The 21,950-nt window shown below is 39.3% G+C and overlaps 1 protein-coding gene across 1 annotated transcript in view; it reads left to right on the plus strand.

Moving 5' to 3' along the window:
• The window catches only part of LOC119781915 (inactive ubiquitin carboxyl-terminal hydrolase 54-like), a gene marked incomplete at its 5' end in the record, with an annotated part of 77,228 nt that extends 72,630 nt beyond the window's left edge, over nucleotides 1–4,598 (plus strand). Inside the window, 3 exons of the mRNA XM_038282558.1 lie at nucleotides 938–1,065; nucleotides 1,179–1,295; nucleotides 3,137–4,598. Coding sequence (XP_038138486.1) covers nucleotides 938–1,065; nucleotides 1,179–1,295; nucleotides 3,137–3,223 — 332 coding nt within the window. The remainder of the gene's footprint in view (nucleotides 1–937; nucleotides 1,066–1,178; nucleotides 1,296–3,136) is intronic.
• Nucleotides 4,599–21,950: the final 17,352 nt, after the last annotated feature.

The following is a 21,950-nucleotide window of genomic DNA, read 5'->3' on the forward strand; positions in this document are numbered from 1 at the left end:
AACATCTTCATGTTGGAACTTTGAAAAGGATCTGATTTTTTTAGGGGAGCCTGTCTGGGTTTGATGCGGTGTCTGATCAGAAAGCTCTGTGTACAGGAAACTGGCACTAGTTCCTGATCACAGCAACCATCCAATATCAGTTCAGAGAATAAACTGTTAAAAATACATCTGGGTTTGTCATGTGTGATCTGTGCCGACCTGAAAGATGGAAAGAAGGATTAATAATTTTCAACTAGTTTCCACCTATTTTTATTCCGAATGACGTCTTCAGTAGAGTCTACTCATGTGTGATTTAAAAATATCACAAATAAAAACAGTATAAATCCAAAATTCTAAAAGGAATGTTAGGAATGAGTCTGCCGAGGTTTGGTACATCTTATAAAGGTAATATTGGGGTACTACATAACAGACACATGTCCGTCTACCTTATCAGGTGCAAACCTAAGCAGCTGTAAGGTAAATAACTCCATGAGGAGCTGCAGAGACCCACTACTCTGGTGGAAGAGTCTGTTTACACGTTTACTACTACTGTAATTCTCCATGGTTTGACGTTTGCTACAAGTCATGTTGGGGTCATAACAGCAGATAAGTACAGGACACCTTGGTCGAGAAACCAAAATTAGACATCCTTCCGATCTCACAACACTGGTCGTGAAACATGGTGGTGGCAGTATCATTCTGTCAGGGAAACTGTTCAGATAGAAAGATGAAGATGATTAATAAAACGACTTCATTAGTTTATTGTTGAATTTAAATTTGATGTTTGCAGCTGTATCATGACAAAATGTGCTCCAGAATTAGGCATCTGTAAACCTGTATGTTGGACATAGTTGGACTATTTTTATGAGAACTGATAACTGCCTCTTTTTTGCTCTTTTTGATTCAGCCTATGAAAAGCTTTGGGTCTCATGATTTTCCCTCATCTGCATCCTTACAGGCTGCAGCCCATCTGAAAGGCTGATATCCAGGATGGGAGTTCAGACGCGCTCCAAGACCCCCAGCGCAGACATGGAGAGGAGCGCGTATGGGGCGCACAGCACCAGCAGCCCCACCTACCTCAACAAGGCAACACCTGCTTAATGATCTCTGCAGATTGACGTCACACCTTCACAGGTCATCAGTTGGATCCATTTTCAGGGATGATAAAGGACTTTCTTTTTCTCTCTGTCTATTTTCAGCCAGTGACGCTGCGGGTGGAGCCTGATGATGGGGAGAACCAGAGGCGAATTGGACGCAGCCTGAGCGGCACAGTGGTGACCTCCCGCCGCAGCCGCCTCACTGCAACCCGCAGCTTTGTAAGTAGGATTATAAGTGCTCTGCTGTCTCCCTGTGGCCTTAATCTGAAATGCATCTGCTTAATGTCCCTCGGTCACGTTTCATGCATTGCTTGTCCCTGTGCTCTTCTACCTCCTGCTGTTTGTCTCATTTCTTCCTATTCTTCTGTTTCCAATCTGTCCCCCTGCTCTCTGCTTCTCTCTCTGTCTCTCTCTAAGGTGAAGCAGGCTGATGTCAGTGCCTCTCCTTGCTTACTTCCTCTCTTCTGAGTCCCTGTTGCTATTCCACCACCATCACTTCCTCCATCCTCATAATCAACACCTCCTCATCACCACTTCCCTTCACTGCTTTACAGGTAAACACTGCTTCTTCAGAGCAAACTAATGCTGCCGTGCATCTCCAGTTAACCTAGAGGGGGGCTGGAGCTGCTAATTTGTGAGCCAGATAAATTGAAAGTGAGAGACATGAACAAATTATGTGATAATGATTAAATAGGAGACGTGTTAAATCTCAGATTGAGTTTCTTTAATGGTGCAGATGCTAGACTAACCTGACACTGAAGCAGCAAACTTTTAATTTACACGTACTGTACACTACATTGTTGGAATAAACTCAGATTTCGTAGAGATTGTTTTTTTTTTTTAAATGTATAAGGAGTTATAAATGGTTATTTCCCATTTCAAGAGGATCATAAAAAGAGGATAAATAAGCTGTTTATTACACCCTGTCACTTTAGACGAATATTGTTGAAAAGTTAAGTGGTTTCAGTAAATCTATGTAAAAAGCTAAACTCCTTTATTGTAGAATATTTCACATAACCAGTGAAATATAAGATTTTTTCATTTATTATGGTTTAAATGGCTTACAATTGAGAACCTATAATATTAATACACAAGACCAGCAGAACAAATTGTTTTTAAAGAAATATTGATTATTGCATACATAATAATAAAGGGAGAACTGCTGATTGAAAAGGTTTAACACAATCAGGGTGACCCAGTAAGGTCATTGTTAAAGATGCTGCCATAATAATTGATACCATTATTTGTGTTTTTACATTTCACTTAAACTACCTTTAAATAGGATTTTTTTTACGTTACAAAATTAATACCTTCTAGTAATTAAATGTGAAGTTGAAGGCAAATGATAGATGGTTAGAAAAGCTTTTTACAGATAATCTGAAGTGTGGCAAGCTTTAGTGGACAAACAGCATCATAAGGCAGATGAAACAAAGCAGACAAATCAGCTTCAAACATTATAGATTCCCATGGAAAGGGACATTTTTGAGTTTAGGGTAAACCAAGAGACAGAACTTATGTGGGAAAAGATGCTTCGGTCTGATAAAAACCAAAACTCAACATTCAACCTGCAAAATGCTGAATGTATTGAGAAGCAAACCGAAAATATGACCATAAGCAATAAGAGAACATGGTGGTGGAGGTATTATGCTGTGTGGATGCTTTTCTTCTTCATGGATGCTTTTGAGCATTAATGGGAAGCTGAATGGAGCTAAATGCGGACAAACCTTCCAGCAGGTCAACCACCCCAAACTGTTTGGATCAAAGCCTATCCTAACAAATGGCACAATTAAACTATTTACCTGAATTAGTTTTAAGATCCACAAATTCCTACTTATTGCTTCTCTCATTTCGAAAGATCTACACAGCCAGTGGAGACAAAACTCAAATAACTTGCAGCTTAATGACGCTATCTATTTCACTTCACAATTATGCACTCCTTTGGTCTCTTATATAAAATCCATGAAATATAACTTTATCCACAGAATCAAAAAAATATTACATCTACAGAGGACTGTTTATATCCCTCCTCCTCTGACCTGTTGTTTATCTCCTCCGTCCAGGAGCTGTCGGGTGGTGCTGGAAGTTTCTGGCTGTGTCTGACAGGAGTCAAGCTGTCCTCGGACCAGAGCCCTGCTCTGTTTCATTGATATCCCACCCCTGCCCTCCTCTGTAACCTCCCCACGGGACGGCGGTGCTGCGGTCCCTGGCTGTGTCACCTCGAGGGACCCAGGAACCAGTCAAGGTCTCTTCTTGACAGCCATCCTGCTCCAGCACCTTCTCCTTCAAAATCTTGTACACAAACACATGCACGCACATATCTGCACTGACGTCGAGCCTCCGTCCGCGCCTGAAGCACCCTGCTTTAGCCCCTACTTGCCTTCCCTTCCTACTTATTCTGTCTATGCAGTCACTCTGACCCCTTAAACTATAACCTCCCTTTCTTTCCTGGGACTGTTTCTCGTCTCCCTTTGGGTTTTTTGGGAGGATTCCCTGTGCAGGCGGCCGGATCCAAATGGGACTGGAGCTGTCTGCATACTTGTCCCCCACCCCAACAGGACCGTCAGCTCGACGGGAGACTATAACCAAGTAGCTACTTCCTCTTTCTTCATGGGCATTTTCCCGTTGGACGCACATGTAGCTGAACTGACAGCCATATTTTTCTCTCTTTTTCTTTCCTTTAGTTTGTTCTTTCTGTTTTCCTTCCTGGAACTGAACTCTGACAACTAAGCGTGTACAGAAAAACATGCATGAAACCTGTATGTTAATTAATAAGACCTTATGGAATGTTGATAATTAACAAGTATTGATAAACTAAAAGTGGTACTTCCTTATGTCTGCATTTCAAATAGCAGTGGAGTGCACTTTACAAGTGTCTAGCTGGAGTTTCCGCCCCAAATACCCCTCTATCCCCACCCCTAAAAAAAAAAAAACAACTGCTTGCTGACCTAATGACAGCTCTCCCGCTTCTACTGGGAGATTTAACGAGAAAAGCGCTTCCTGTTACTTTTTTCCTTTCTTTTACTTGCTTTTCTTTGTTCTGAAAGGGAAGCATAAGCATCACAACCAGGTCAGCAGGAAGAGGGTCTAGAAGTAAAAGAGAGGGAGGAATTTAGGTTAGGAAACCCGCCTCTTACGGGCTACTTTATCAATGAACACGGATGACTCAAGTGCACTTTGAAAGGAAAAAGTGCACTTTTTAGGGAAGGTTTTTGAGTGAGAGAGGTCCTTTTGGTTTTGTTTTACTCCAAGGCCTCAGGTGAACTTCAGTGGCACTTATAAATTCCCACTTTTATGATATGTGACGCTGGTTCGGAGACCCAGATGGGAGCAAAAACGGCACATCTTCAGCCTGATACGGTTATGTGTCTAACAAAAATATGCTTTATATGATGTATTAGAGGTATATTTTCAGCCAGTGAGCTATCTTAAGAGATGTCAAGCATTACTCTGTGGTGTAAACATGAAATCATTCCCATAAAAAAATGAGCTGTATATACATATCTCTATATATAGATAAATATATATATATATATATATCTATATATATATATATATAGATATATATATATATATATATATATATAGATATATATATATATATATATATATAGATATGATGTATGAGGAAACCCTTATAAATCACAAATCAATCGAGCGGTGTAAAGTTTTGCAAGGATTTACTAATGTTGACTGATCGTTGTAACAAAAAACCAAAGGTTGGCACTTAGCTTGTTATTCTCTTTGTTCATTTAGGTTGTTGTTGATTGTTTGCTGTCTCTTTTTCTTTTGGTTGTGGATGTGGGAGAATGTAGCCAATTGTAGCGCATGAGTCCGCTATGCAACTAAACCTTCCCTCGTAGTCCTGTGTCAGAGACGGCGAGGAGCCAGGGCGCTCACATGGACGGGGACGATGAGGAGAACTCATGTTTTAATGCTGCTGGTGACCTTTGTTGTTTTGCGTCAAATTGCTACATTTTAGCTGATGGAAGCAAAAAAATAAAAACAACACAATGAAGAGGCAGAGAAGATGAGAGGTAATGAATGTAAAGTGCAGAGTGTGACGGTGAATGATGGGTAGGAGACGGGGGAGGGTGGACAGTACCTGGAGATGGCTTTTTAAGAGGGCGTGTGTAGACTGTCAATTTCGGGTCTAGTGTTGCTTGGAGAGAAGGATCCTGTATTTTTGCAATAAAGTAATATTCAACGTACTCCTGCAGGGGGTTTAACCACCATAACGTGTCGTTTTTGTCTGTTTCTTTGGGAGATCAAACAGGTGCAAGTCCAAAAATTAAACTATCATCAAAAAGTTTTTTTTATTTTACGTGATAACCAAGGTGAATCATATACAGTAATAGGTGGAAAACTGAGACAGTAATACGTCATTTAAAATCTTTTCTACACATATGAGAAGCCTTTTTATCAAATACAATTTGAATGATGAAATATACATGCAAATTATTGTTACGCATCCGTCTCAAACTAGTGTATGTTGTAAGATCAAACACTTTGCATATCCCACACACACCAAGAACAGGATAGGGAACATTTCGCTGTTCCATCCAAATGTCAAAGTCATGCCTTATTGGCTTAATTTACAGTCTATATATTGTGTTTGATCCCATATTTTTCCAATTATGGAGTAATCTCTATGTAATGCAAAAAAGAGGAAAGCATTTTAAGGTTTAACAGAATTTATTCAAATGAGAAATAACAGAACAATTAATGAGCAAATCATACAGAAAAACAATTCCTATACCTCAACCTTTGTTCTCCTCCATGCGCAGCAGGAAATATACCCTCAACCCCCCCCCCCCCCTCATATACTAAACTCACACCTGCTTAGGCTCTAACTGCTTAAACTTCAAGATTGCAGTTTTTTTTTTATTTTGTCACCCAGATCACAGAATGTCCATATAGAGAAACAGAAATGCACAGATCATCATGCATCTAACCCAGCTGCAGCATACAAATACACGGTTCACATTCCTAAACAACCATAATCTATCTCTAAGAATTGAAAGCTATATGAATTGCATGTGTTATACACTCACTGGCCACTTTATTAGGTACCCCATGCTAGTAACGGGTTGGACCCCCTTTTGCCATCAGAACTGCCTCAATTCTTCATGGCATAGATTCAACAAGGTGCTGGAAGCATTCCTTAGGGAGTTTGGTCCATATTGACATGATGGCATCACACAGTTGCCGCAGATTTGTCGGCTGCACATCCATGATGCGAATCTCCCGTTCCACCACATCCCAAATATGCTCTATTGGATTGAGATCTGGTGACTGTGGAGGCCATTTGAGTACAGTGAACTCATTGTCATGTTCAAGAAACCAGTCTGAGATGATTCCAGCTTTATGACATGGCGCATTATCCTGCTGAAAATAATCATCAGAAGTTGGGTACATTGTGGTCATAAAGGGATGGACATGGTCAGCAACAATACTCAGGTAGGCTGTGGCGTTGCAACGATGCTCAATTGGTAACAAGGGGCCCAAAGAGTGCCAAGAAAATATTCCCCACACCATGACACCACCACCACCAGCCTGAACCGTTGATACAAGGCAGGATGGATCCATGCTTTCATGTTGTAGACGCCAAATTCTGACCCTACCATCCGAATGTTGCAGCAGAAATCGAGACTCATCAGACCAGGTAATATATATATATATATATATATATATATATATATATATATATATATATATATATATATATATATATATATATATATATATATATATATATATACACACACACTAACAATCTAGATTGATTTTTGCATTCTTTTTGCCTTAGAGGTCAAAGCTTTGATATGCAAAATGCTTCACAACTGTCAGAAAACAGCTGGATTTACATCATTTTGTTAAATTACTAACTTCTATCAGGAATTTTGTGGCTATTTGTAGCGTGGGAGAAAAAAAGCAAAGAAACCCAAACATACTCGTTCACAAATACATCACAACTTGGAATCAGCTGATCATGTGTCTCACTGTGTTGATATTAAACCGGGTAACCTCAGCAAGCTCTAACCTCCATGGGGAGAATTTTGATTCCAGGAGGTGTTCATGTCGTTTAAATGGGGAAAAAAAACGTCAGTATTCAAAGGAAATTGTACTGTTTATCTGTTGATTTAACCTCTGTTTGACTGTTTTTGTGTAAAAATGTAATATAATCTCTCTCTCTCTCTCTCTCTCTCTCTCTCTCTCTCTCTCTCTCTGGGAAAGGAAAGGGCTTATATGATATATATCAGACTGGGAGGACATATCTTTTTCAAAGGCTCCCCCAGATCTTTTGTGTGCAGTACTGGTCAGGCCAGTTTAAAACTTTATGACGTTCCCTAAAATTAACTACATCAATAGAAATACTTATGTGTGCATTTAACTGATTTAACACAGATCTAACATGTTTCTTTTGAAAAAAAGCAACAGAAGAAGAAAACTTTTTTGCAACCTTATGATATTGGTAGTTTATAAAGATTTTTTTTACTTAAGTCTGATCCTCTTTTCAGGAGCAGTAACTAGCAATAAATGTATGTATTCTGCTTTTTATCAACGGGAGACTGTTGAAAAATTAGAGAGTTTTCTTAAAGCCTGATTATATCCAGAAGAATTAACAAAAGTACCTCTTTTTGTTAGGGAAACCATGGAAACACCACACAGAAGGGAGGTTTTAACCAGAAATATTTGCACTGTGAGGTGCCAGAGCAAACCAAACTGTTGGAACTGACTTTAAGATGCCAAATAAAATCTGTTTGATAATTCAGTCATAGTTACTTTTACTGTGGCTGTTCGTCATTTTTTTTTAGCACCCTCTAAAGTAAGCTTCACTCTGATTATGAAATTTCTGCAACCTTGAATTGATAAGAAAAAAGCCATTATGTAAAAACCCAATAATTTTCAGTGAAACGTATTTTTTTTGCCACTTACACTGGAAAAAGCAGCTGCACATTTAGGAAAAAAAGAAGCTCCTGCAAAAACAGACTACAGTGAAAGCACAGAAATAAGCATAGCATATTGAAAACTTTTCCAGTGCCACTGTTACCCTTCCTTTTGTCCTGTAAAAAACACAAAGCAGTCAGAGTTACTGACTTTAAGAGATTTCAGTTTTACTTTTTCAGGCTCACTCTTTAGATGTTTTCCTCCTTCTACACAATTGATATAAATGAATGGGTGTATAGTGTAATGGGATGCTAGCGATCCTAAAAGGGTGCTGAGGAAGTGATCTGATTTTAATCAGATGGGCTGTGGTGCAGAAACATCTGTGCATATAGTACATCAGCTACTTAGGAGAAGGGTAAGGGATCACTGCTTTTGAAAACTCCCCCACCTGCTTTTAGAACTTAGTCCGTAGTTTTCTGTAACTTTTTAGGTGATTCCCAAACTTAAGGTACTTTTACATTGGGTTTGTGAAAGAGGGTTTTCTTTTGAAACACATAAGGCAATTTCAATAAATTTCTACTCAGGGCTTTCAGAAATGTGGTTGGTACTTTCAAAATGTGCTTTCCTGAACCTTTAGGATACTTTCTAAAATGAACAGTGTTCAGTTATGCAGTAATTTCTCTGGAAATTGGGCAAATTTCCTGCTACATTCCTACATTTCCTGCTATATTTTGAGTACTGTATGATTAGAAAACGCTACTGTTTTTGTTCTAAGACCTATAGTTTACTTTCTGTAAATGATGAAGGGATTTCCAGTAACTTAAACAGTTTTCAGAAATGTACAGTTATTTTTCCTTCTAGGTAGATATACAGTACTTTCTAAGAACATAAATATTACCATTGTGAAACTTATTCAAGTAGTTTCTTGGATCTTTTAACATACTCTCTAAAAGTTGAGTTACTTACCTTGAAATCGGAAAGTACTATCTTTGACCTTACACAATCTCTTCTTCAATGGATACATTTTCCTGGAACTTCTAAGGTTCTTTCTGCAAATACACCTAAACGTGTTTTCATTATGTTTTAAAAGATATCCCCAAAAGCTGACATTGTCAGATCTTATAGTTTTTTTTTTTCTTTTACCAAGAAGTTTCTTAGTGGGTACTTTTTGGGTATTTACTCATTAAGCATAATTTTCATATTTTCCTATAATGGACAGCTACTTTTGTGGTACGTTATGGGTAGTTACTGGTTACTTTCATAAATCGAAAGGATAATATTTGACAACATGCATAACATAAGCTATATTAGTCAAAGTTCTGTTGCTTTTCATTACCTTATAGAGTACCTCCTGAGACAGAAGATATTTTGAGATGAATAAGTCAATTTTTACTTATTTAATTGTACAGTTCTCTGTAAGTTTAGAGTAAATAGCTCTGGAATGTATGCATTGCATTTTATATATAGTATTTATATGGTATTAATGTCAGAAAAATATGTTTTTAAAGCTTGATCAACTCTAACATTACTTTTTTACAGTATATTACACTGTAAGGATTTGAATGGTTAACCATTCATTAGACTTAAATCCAATAAAATTGTATATAAATAAAATAAACTAATATTCAAAAACCTGAGATTTCTTATACTTAATACATTAATAAAATTTTGTTTTAAAGCTTGTGCTCCTGTGTTCCTCTATTATGGAGTTTAGGCAGAGGTTCAACTGAAGAAACGATTACTTACCCTCATCCACCTGCGTCACAAGCCAATCAGCTTTGAACCACACCTCCATGAAGCCCAATCAGCATCCATAGTTCATTGTAAAAGGTCTCCAAATCCACCTCTCAGTCTGCTACCCAAGCGCAGGCAGTGGTTTCACTATGTCAGACTTCGATTCAGATGACCCTGATTGAAACTATCACCATCCCCTTCTTCACCATCGTAGCTAAAGCTTCATCAGAGTGTCATTTCTGCCAGACTCTAACTGCGTTCCCTGCACTCAATCTCAACCAGTCCAGCAGGAGACCGCCATGTTGGTTCTGGTTCTGCCAGAGGTTTCTTCCCAAAGGGGAGTTTTTCCTCTCCACTGTCGCTTCATGCTTGCTCATCATGGACAGGTTCATGCTACCTGTGTTATCTAAGCTGGACTTCCATCTTCCAAGTCCCCGACAGAAGCACTACTATCAGCTCATGCAGTCCACTGGATCTCTCCATACAGCTCCAGCACAACCAGCAGTCATTGACTGAACCTACTTCATCCATCTCCACTCCACCAGTTTCGGGACTGGGGGGAAACATCCCTATTCTTTCCTATCCTATATCAAAGCAAAATTCAGCGCTAATGTTTCCTGTCACTGTCTGAGAGCCAAAGACTAAAGTAACTGTATCAATAAAATTCTTCTAATTGTCTTTTCATGTGAGTTTTTCCAGATTGAACTATTGCATGTCTTAATTAAATTATTGAGGAAAAAAGTTGCATTAATACACAAAAATATAGAGGTTTTTACTGTTTATTTTTTTCTCCAAAATATCTTGCTCGTAATTGCAATATTTATATGATTATAGATTAGCAAAATCTGTAATTTGCAATCAGGTGGCTATCATTTTTTAGACAAAAGCATTTCTTTTTCCTTCCATACCACTAGATGTCAGCATTGACACACTGTATTTGGTTAGGCATGCACTGCAGCACACATCTTTATACTTTCAAAGCCTTCAAACACAATGTCTGTTTTCAGACAAGCACTCAGAAACATTCAAAGACAGGCTTTGTTGTTGAGGGTTGTCTTTTAGGTTGAAGAAATAATCAAAAGTTTGCAGAGCTTTTTTGAAGGAGCAGAACAGAGAAATGTTGATGGATCAATAGCCATTAACTCTCACATACACATCTCTCTCTCTTTGGTGCACAGAGAGAGAGCTCTTGATTTTCGTTTTATCACTCATTTATATAGCTCCTAAACTGACGTAGCTGAGATACTATGCCTCATTTTATAATGCATGGGGGTACACCAAATTAATGCAAATAAGGAGAAAATAAAGTTGCCAAATAATGACCACAGTGTTAGAATGTGCATGGAGAATAAAAATTATGGAAACAGTTTGTGTGAATTTGATGAGGTGTAATTAAAATCACAATAAAAATGAATGGTGTCCGATCTCATCAAATATTCATTGCTTAGAGGAATTGCTATTTTCAAATGTCCTTGGGATAAAGCTAGACATTCAAATGACCCTTTATAGAACTTGAATAGCACCAATTAAGCATTTGTTAACAGTGCTTTTAGAATTGGAACAAAAAAGAAATAGCCTCATGGAGAAGAAAAACCAGCAGAGAATAGCTTTTAAAGAAAAGAAGCTCACAAAGAAATACTCTGATCTATGCCCCCAGTTACAATTTAAACAACGCAAAAACACACAGATTCAGGAAATTGGTTTTATTAAACAGAATTTGGAGATGGTCTCCATTCTAAGGAAAATAGGTTCCAACCAATTCATCCCTTTAACCCTAGACATTACATTGTACAAGTGCCAACTGTTACATGCTGAGGCGGTTAGTAACTATTTAAATTTACTCAGTTACATTTACTCAGTTTTTTTTTTTTAAGTACCTTTAGGAGTAGTTTTACAGCAATGTACCTTTTACTTGCATACTACTATAATAAAGTATCACTGCTCTAATTTGAGTACAATTTCTGGCTTCTCTATTTTGAGTTTTGGATACTATTTTGAGTATCTTCAATTAATGAAAAGTTTTCTTTAAACAAATATCCATCACTGAGAGACACTAGTGACTTTTTGCATATCATAGTGTTTCTGATTTCCTTGTCCAGACCTGTTCTGCCTCTCAGCCGCTTAGCATGCCTGTTCCCATCTAAGCAGTCTGCCTGAACTGTGTGGATTCCTGGACCTCTGAGCCTTCCTGTTCTGATCAGTTTCCCTGATCTGGCTCGAATTTCTGCTTGTCCTCTGGGGCTGTAGCATCTGGGACAATCTGGGCGGTGCCTGCTGCATCTTGTTGGCAGCCCGGCGGCAGGATCCTACCTTGTTATCTGGCGATGGACTGAACTGTTAATCCAGGTTAGTCACTCACATAGATAATTATCCTCCGTTATCATGGTCACTAACCTGTGTTTTTCTCCAACAGAGATTCCAGTAATAGACGCTCTAGCTGCTGATACCTTGGATCAGCAGCTAGAGCTGCTATGGATCACTCCATATTTAAAATGAACGCAGTCTGAATCGCTTTGAATACTTGGTCCTTCTGTCCTTTGTCATGAAAACTTTTGTTCTTGTTTGAAAACCATATTACAGCTTGAGATGGATTTTGTATTTGAAAACCAAAGTTTATTTGGAAAAATGTGGGATATGATCAAATTAGCTTTTGACTTTTTTGAGAAATTGGAATGTTTTCAGACCAATTCACAATGCAAATCCATGAGGTGAATAACACATTTGGCCAAATAATGTTTTATTAAATGATTTGCGTAATCAGGAACCATTAACCTTTAGTTAATGATTCTCTACCCTCTTTGAAATAGCTAGCAGCGAATAGACATGAGGATTCCATTAAATGATTCTTGGTCATACTTGGTCATCGAAATGTAATGAGCATATGAGGAACACATGAATGCTAATGTTATATCAGTGTTTAAACCCTTAGTGAAATAAAGCTTGTCCAAGCTCCAACAATAGCTCAAAACATATTACTATAGCATAGCATGCAGTCCATCCTGTTAGCTTTGTATCTACTCATCAGTAAACACATGAAATGATCAACATCATCGAAAGACATATTGTTTTTTCTGTCCCTATTTGTGCCAGACCTGCAAACCTTTTTGTCCATGTCCATTTGGAAGGCATGAGTTTCATCCAGCAGCAGCTTAGCAGTCAGGCAAACAGCAACCAGGGCTTTCTTTGTGTCAGTGGCTCACACCAGGGATCCTTAGAAGGCCTTCTCATCCAGTTTGGCTCTGTAAGTTCAGAAACTCAAGAGAAAGGTGTTGCAAAAAGTCTGTTTTGAAGCAGTCTGGTTCTGAATGGTCAGCCATGAGGACTTATCCTTGATCATTCTGGAGATCTGGGATTTTTGCCTGGATGTCCATTTTTGCTACCTTTTCCAATGTGCACCCCAGGCAGCTTCATGCGAAAGAGAGAGCAATCCTGTGTTTCACTGTCCTCAACACAGAGGGGGTGTGACTTGCATACTTGACATACTGTATCCTGCTAGAAGTAGAAATTGGTATTTCAATAAAGTTTGAATGAAACGTAAAGAAATAAAAGTAGATAGACATAGAGACCTATAAATGTATATTTTTGGGTTACAGTGAATGGTAAAACCCCTGATTTACTGGACCACTTAAACAAATTAAACCAAGAAAGGAATACTTTCTTTCACACGATAACTCATTCAAAAACATGCTGCTCCATGATTCATCTACTACTGTCTGTCGTCTTTGTCTTTTTCACCAGGAGTAACATTTGGTTGGCGATAATGCTAATTGTGTGATGCAATTGTGTGATAGTTGACTTTGAAAGGCTTTAAAAATTAGGAGATTTAAATTGACTTATTTTCCATTCTGTAACATTTTCTCCCCCTGAACCACATTATAAACAAAATTTGCAGGCTTGTGAATTTCAGAAGGAAGCGACATAACCTAGAAAAAAGTTATGTATGTGTCAGGAACATCAAACTGAACCTATGTCCCTCACTGGACAGCAGCTCTTCCCATTGAATTACGTAATGCAGCAAAAGAAGTTTCTGTCACTAAGAATTTCTGTGGGAAAACACATTTTTGAATGTCTTACAATGATGGCATTGAAAGGAGGTGGTTCAAAGATAACCATCCCGATGATCCACTTTCAGAGTAAAAAGTGTATTTTCAAGGTTTAGTTCACTGGAGAGAGAGGACACTCAGTTCAAAGACTTCAATGAAAAATGTTTTCCCACCACTGAAAAACTTAGAGAGGAACTGAATGAAGGAATCTGAACAAAAAATATTTTCATGACTAGTTACTTGAAATATGCCAAAATGAAAACACTGAAGTAAAAGCTAACTGGTAAAAATGCAACATTATCCAACTATGGATGGAACTATTTTAAGATAGATATTTTCACTTCTATTATTGCTTTTACATGCAGTATGTCATGTTGATTCTCAAAGGACCAACATAAACTCACTGTTGTAAAAGCCAGCATAAATGAGCATGACCAAAAACTAAGAACTGCTCAGACAAACTGAAGGCAGTCCAAGGACGATCAATTCCTTAGTCAACAATCATCTGCAAAGTCAGATCAAAGGCGCTGCAGTGGGGTTAATAGAAGCTAAAGTCAAGCCAGAATCTGACTCAACAAGCACATTTCCTTTTGCCTATATGTTGTAACAACTTTGCATTTAATAACAGCTGTCAAAATATTTCCCTAAGAGCTAAATCTATTAGTCAAGGATCATCAACAAATGATCATAAAATCCATCTAGAAATATTCCAAACTAACACAAAAGCCAGAACCAACAGTCACTCTTGTCCCTATAGATTAGCTACTTTATGGTCATAACCTCAGAAAACCTTGTGGATTCAACCACAAAACACAAAATATCCTGCAGTCAGTTTAAAATTCCTGTGAAATGCCTGGTTCCTAATGTTTAAAAAACAAAACCCTGCTCTTTTCGACACTCTCGTTTTGACAACCGTAGGCAGTTCGAACTCCTGCAGAGGTTAGAAGAACAACTGCTAGATTCCACATCACTCCAGTAACACACTGCCACAAAACACAAAGTTCCTTCAGATGGAGGAAGATCCTCCCTAATCCCGTTATGAGTATGAAGGCTAAGGAGGAACCACGCTATGTGTGGTCCACTGACACCATGAAGGCAGCAAAACAATCTTTTGAAATACAATAAATTTGATTATGCAGTTTAAGAAACAAGACCTGCACCATGTAATTCTCTATACCCTGTGATAATCTGAGCAACTTCAAATACAGTAATTTAGACACAACACCTAAGCTTCTATAGGGTTACCATAAAGGCCATGTATTGTATGCAGCTTTGCTGTATTGGCATTCAGCAAGTTCACTTAGAACCTGTTGCTTTCTCATTTTTCTCTGCAATGTTGCTCAGGCTTAGTCATATTGCACGAAGAGCATCTGTCAGCATACATTTTCAACTCTTAATATAGATATTAAATGATTTACTTTCCCAGTCCTTCATCCCTCTTTCCCTAAGGTCAGCCACTGTCCCACTGCCAAAAAAAAAGACCACCAGCACTCTAAAAGACTACAGAACAGTCGCTCAGACACCTTGTGGACATAAAGTGCTTTAAGGAGCTGGTCGGATGCCACATCATGTCCTGCCTTCCGCCCATGTTCAGTTTGCATATAGAGCCAACAGATCTACAGGGGATGCCATCTATAAAGCGTTTCACTCTGGCATCTCCCATCTGGAATAGCAAGCCTGGTATGCAAGGTTCTCTTTGTTGACTTTATCTCTACCTTCAATAGCCTCCCAGATATTAAGGAATTATATTCCTTCTGCTAAGTGACAGTTTATATGAAAAAAAGGACATTTCTGTGGGAAGTGGGGATGCTGTAGCACCCCTAGTGGGGAGAGGGAGATATGTAAAAAATTTATTAAAAACACTTTGCACAATTGATACTTTTTTTTATGAAATTGTTGGGAAACTATTTTGACTTTTTCATTTTACTCCCATGTGTATTTGCATTTTACTTTAATTATCTTGAGGCCTAATTAGCACAAGTTCATTGAAGTTGCGTTCTCATGGCAACGTCAAACAAGCTAGTGGTTGCTGAGTAAAGAGGTATCCCGTCCGCGGCAGCGGACTAGTAAATTTAAATAGGCCGTCTCTCAGTTCACAAGAATGTGAGTAGGGACTTGTGTCCTCACCAAGTATTTTCTTGAGAAGAGGAAAGTGTGGATTTGAGGAGCATGCAGCATAAATATGGGTCAATTGGAACAGAAGCGTACTCGTAACATCACCACAGGCTTGGCTCCTCTGGAGCTGCGTTTCATCTGCTGTTATTAATGGCCTCTAGATAATAATAAAAAATTATAACATTTTCAATTAGTGGGGGGATAATGATTAACATAGTCTGATAAAAACAAATCAAATGAACATTTTGCCAAATAAAAATAAATAATAATAATGGCCATCAGAGCCAGAGGTTATGCTGAGAGAGGGCTGCTGCAGACAAGCTAAAATTAGCCGCGGCTGCGGTTAGCCTCGGAGGTCCGCTGGTTGCCACGGTCCTCTCAACATCAGAACTTTTTTTAAATTATGCACTAAATCTGTAAATGGGCCATATAGTGACGCTTAAAAGTATAATGTTCTCTTATACAACTACAGCAACAGAAAAGAGAACTTTTAACTTAATACTCTGAGCTCCGTGATCACCCCTGGAAGCTGCTGCTGACATTGTGCATGCTGAGGCAGCTGTCAATCTAACTTGAGAACCACAAGTGCACATATTGAGAAACAGCCATAGTCTAATGACAACGGAGTGAAGCCAGGTAGTGCATTGGCAGGCCCAGTCCCAGCAAACCAACCTAGCGTGATTTGATTAGACAAGCCCTTCAAGCAAACCAATGGCGTAACACCACAACTGGGTGGGCCCCATATGAAGTACAACACCCCAAAAGACCCCCGCACCGTTCTTCCAACTGCTCCTTTGCTTTTTCTTTTCAGAAATCCACTTAAGTATCTCTTTTTGGTATCCATTGTCGCTAACACATTGTACGTAACGGTTATGACTTTAATCAACGCTCTGGATTACCCATAATTCCAAGACTTGTAAAAAATAAAATACATCATTCTTTTAAGATCTTTATTTCGGTTTGAAACATATAGGAGTGTATTTTTTAACACTCGTCTAATGAACTATACACAGTTATTAACATAGTAATTAAAAGTACCACTGTCTGCTTTGCTATTGGTGTCGTGTTTAAACGGCTAACCATCATGTTGAAATCTGGCTGTCATGATTTTACAAAGTTCAGACCCAAATGCAGAAAACCGAACAGGGAGACCAGGGAAAAGGTTTAACGGGTTTTATTGAAGAGGTTGAACAGAGGGAGAAGTGTTGCTCTGAACACTGCTCAACCGGAACTGAAAAGCGAGGGGAAGACACAGCGGTTAGTTCAGGCTCAGTGGGGAATTTGACTCGTGAACTTGGAGAAGAGGATTTGGTTGCCGACTCACGTTTACAGAGAAGTTGCTGAATCCTTGAATCCTGTCTGTGTGCCGTGGTTCCAGTGTTTGTCTGATTCGGTGGAGGACGGAACAGGGTTTACCCAGAATGCGGTTGATAGTTGGTAAACGGAGAAACTGACTGCCACTCAGATTTCCTGCGGTACTTGAAATAGTGGAGAATAATCCCTTTCTCAGTGAGAAGCTCAAACGATCTCTTTGGGAAAGTGGATCCAAACCTCCTGTTTGAAGCTCAGTTGATCCTTCCAGGGAGAGAAGGTCCGAGAAATCCAGTTTGCAGGATGACTTCCTGCCGAGAGGCAAAGACAAAAACAAAGTTAAACTCAGGTTGACAAAAACTCAGTTTGACTCAGCAAAACTCAGCTTTGCTAGAGTACCCAAAACTGGCAAACACTCTGGCGTCAATGTAGTGGCAGTCAGCAGCTTAAGAACACTCCGTGTAACGAGGAAACCATCAGCAGGTGTGTGAGGAGGCGGACCAGAACCAGGCGCCTCCTGGTGGATGAAGGGATAGGAGTCCTGACACTGGCATGTGTTGCGATATAACTACGGTCCAGTGTAATGGATTAGGATGGACCCAAAGACAACCCGCAAACAGGTCAGTGAAACTTTAACAGTCTTTATTAAAGAGAGAGGGCAGGTTCAGCGACTGGCAGCTCCTACAGACAGAGTGGTGGTTAGTGACCAGTGGAGGCAGACAGATGTGTGAGTAAGGAGCTTGGTCACTAACCTGGCCACGGGAAGACTCGGTTGGGCACAGTCTGGTTTCAGGAACGGACGGAGTCCGTGCTGGGGCAATTAAAGGTTCTTTGTCCAGGTTCAATCCAGGTCTTGACGGGGGGGGGGGGCGTTATTCCAGCTGAGGTATCCAAGCTAGAATCCAGGGGAGGTTCCAAGTCCAGATCCAGTTCCAAAATCCAAAAAGCACAGAGAGTTCAAGGGGCAGGCAATCTCCGTTACTCACAGGCAGGCTGGGTCAGAAAGACGGGTAGACAGTCCAGATCACTGAGGCTGACGAGCAGGGCTCAGGCGGGCAGACAAAAATCCAGAAAGGGGTCAGGCTGGCTCAAAAACAGGGGGAAAAACTGGTCGAGGTTCAGACAGGCAGACGGACATACAGATTAGGCTGGAAGTTCTCACCGTTTGGCTAGAGACGTTCTGGCACTGGAGGCTGGAGGGACGGAGCCTTTCAGCAGGTAGGGTGGAGTAGAACAGGTGCGCTGATTGCAATTAGCAGCTCCAGTGCCAGGAACGTTAAATCCAGTCAGTTGATCTAGTATCAGGTGGATTAAAGACAAATTTTCCGCACCATTACATGTGCAAAGAGACATCCTAGTCCACAATTTCGCAGGGGGACTACCAGGTGTCAGTGACGGGGGCCCCTAAGCAACTACATACTCTGCTTACAGATAGTTACGCCATTAAAACCAACAACCAATTTCAAATTTCCTGCACAGTGTTGTCGTAATGTAACATTCTCACGTTCTGTGGCACCGGCTTGGTTTGCTAGATTGCAGTGGCTGCATTATGTGGAGGAGATGGATCATATTTTGTGTTTGGATTGTCTGAAAGCAGTCGGGAAAAATAATCATACCTCTCTGGTTGCGTGCACTAAAGTGTATATGACATTAAAATAGTGAATCTCAATCTATTTATTAGTTTTTATTTATTGTATTTTACATAGGCCTATAGACTCATAGGTATTTTGTTCAAAAAAATAAAAATAAAAATTTCACAGCATCCCCGGTTCAAAATTGCTTCCAGCAGCCCTGACTAGGGGTGAGGTTGAACAGAAATAGACAGCTGCTTTAGATAAAGTTAAACATTTCTATTTTTTCTTTGTTTTAATTTAATGTCGGAGGCTGTCACAATTTGACTATGGTTAGTTGACCCAAAAGCAGAGGCAGGGAGGCAGAGGTGAATCTGTTGTGGATTTAATAATGACTTAACTGAAATCAGAGACTGGTTATCCAAAAATCCAAAACGAAAACAAAGTCCAAACAAACATGAAACCAGAAGTCCAAAAATCAAAAAATCAAAAACATGAAAACTAGTCTAATGTACCAGAAACCATGGGGACATCAGGGGAATCACAAACATAACGAGGAAGGCACAGAGAGAAGGAGTTGGAGCATGCAGACGGTGTTAGACGAGGACCAAGCAAAGGGGAACTGAACAGAGAGGGCTTTTTAAAGGAGACTGAGGCTCTGTTTGAAAACCTAGGACGCATCCTTAGAAGACCGGATTCGAAGGCCGATTACGTCATAGCGCGGCGCCGAGGTCTGGTCGGATTCCAAGAGTCCTCGTTATGCGGCCTTAAAATGCGTCCTTCTTTTTGCCCGATTTGAAGGACGGGTCTGATGTATCCTCGGTATTCTTGGATATCCCAGGATTCATTGCGAGACCAAGCAAGCTGTGATCAGAGGAAAGGTTACTCGGCGCCGAACAGTGGTGAAAATTGGAAGTTCAGTTTAATATAATACAACTCTGTGAATAGTTCCGTCTGAAATGAATGAAAATAGTTGTTTTAATGGTTACTGAGTCAGATATGTGGCGGTAATGTTTGGTCTATCTAAAGGTTTTAATCTGTTACTGTGTAAATGGGTTTGGCTGTAATTTAAGGACAGATTCTAATATATTTGCAGGGTGGGGACTATAAATCTGATAGGATTTTTATCTTTTTATTACTATTTTGCACAATATGCTTAACTTCGTATTTTTTGTTGTTGAATATTAGAGATTTTGCAGATATATTTTTTATAAATATATTGTTTAGATTTACTTATATCTTTCTACCCCTTTTATAGAATAGAATAGAAAATCCCTTTATTTTCCCACAATGGGAAAATTTACAGCAGCAGAAAGATTATTGAAAATGGTCACACAAATGAGGACCTTAGAAAAATGTATAAGAATAACATAATAGGGAAGAGTTAAAATATAAACAATAAAATACTGTAAAGTGTTTTTACAATATAAAACTGGGGAATAAATAACCAATATGCAGCTATGGACATTTTTACAGTAATGGATATTTGAAAATAGCAGCAGCATCAGAGATGTGCAAAATGACAGCAGCATTTTCAGAATCAGAATTCTTTATTGTCATTGCTCCACAGGGGTGCAACGAAATTACTTGATTATTATTTTATTTAACTGACTAAGGTTTCTATCATTACATTTAATTTTATTTGTTCCTGCTCCCGGTGGTTGGAACATTTATTCCATTCTGGATTCTTGTGAGTGTAGTCTTTGTTCACTTCACAATAAAAAAGAAATAAATAAACAGTTTTGAAAACTTCTGTATTCATTCTTTTCCTGCTTTGTGTGTCAACGTTCACGGTTGCTAAGCAACAGAGCATAAAAAGAGCGTAAAACCCGCCGAAGGGTAGACCTGGTCGAATTTACAGCCAAAACTCTTCCGGTCTCCTTATTTTCAAGGACTTCGAAGGATCCAGTCTAGGTAGACCTGGAAGACCCGTCTTAGGTTTTCGAACAGAGCCTGAGACAAAGAGGGGGCTAATGAGGAAACTGGGAGCAGGTGTGCAAAGAACAAGAGGGGGAAAGAGCTAGGGAAGAAGGAGAACATAAGAGGGCAGCAGAGAGCAACAAATAGAAACCTGGAAGACTGGAAATAACAACAAAATGATAATCAAATAACTAGGGATATAAAACATGGTGAAAAGAAAACTAAACTCTAGAAATCAAGGACTAAAGTAAGGCTGAAAACTCAAAAGAAAAACATAACAGAAACAGAAACCTAACAGAGGCTTTTAGTTTAACCCCATAGTTCTGTATTCTATTAATGAACACCGTTTATCCTGTACATAAACATTTAGCTATCTGACAACTTAAAAAAGCTGAAATCATACAATATTAATTAGCTTCAGCTATCTCCTGTTGCATTTGAGTAGGGACGTTGTAACACCATGATACTGCCACACACTGAATGTCAGCTTATGTTAAAGCTGATGCTTATTTTTATATTTTTGCTACACAAGTAAAAATATTTGCTTATTTATAAGAAGGTCAGTTAGTGCAATTCTTTGGAACACATGATTGCTGTGTTCCCAAAGTGGCTTTAGATGGGAGTTCTTGGCTTTCTCTCACTCTCATGTAAGGGTTATTTTGTAAGTGCACAAAGTTTTCTTGTTAACAGACTGTAACACCTGAACTCCTCTATAACTTCTTCACAGTTCAATAGAAAATAAAATATTTTTCATCTACCAATTTGGAAATTTCTGATTGATAAATTCTACAATACACCCCTTGAATTTGAATCACTCAAATCGTCCTGCATGCAAATACACATATTTCCTCCACGTATTAAAAATATGTCATTTGTAAATATTCTCCCTTTATCTGACAAAGTAGCATCTTCCTCCTACACCTCCGGAGTTTGCTACGGTAGAGGTAGAGTGGATGCTGATGCTGGTCGTGTCTGACGCGCGAGCTCCCTGCCTTGTTGAGGGGGCCGGACGCGCACGTGCTGCGAACTCACGTGCGGTGCGGCTGCAGACTACTGTCACGTTCTCAGTCAGACGCTCATCGTGAACTAAAAATAGCAACCGGAAGTAGAAAGGTGGGGGCAGAATCAAGAAATAGAAACTTTGGGGTTATTTTTAACCGCGCACGCGGGATGTGCTGCATCTCTGCTCCGTGAGAAACCCGTTTGCTGTTTCTCCTTTCTATTTTGGTCACGGTTTCTCCTCTGTGGCTTTCAAACTTTATTTTGCGTCGTTGTTGCGAAATCGCACTGAC

This window comes from Cyprinodon tularosa, unplaced genomic scaffold (genome assembly GCF_016077235.1).
Source record: "Cyprinodon tularosa strain WSP-4 unplaced genomic scaffold, ASM1607723v1 ctg185, whole genome shotgun sequence".
Taxonomy (NCBI): Eukaryota; Metazoa; Chordata; class Actinopteri; order Cyprinodontiformes; family Cyprinodontidae; genus Cyprinodon; species Cyprinodon tularosa.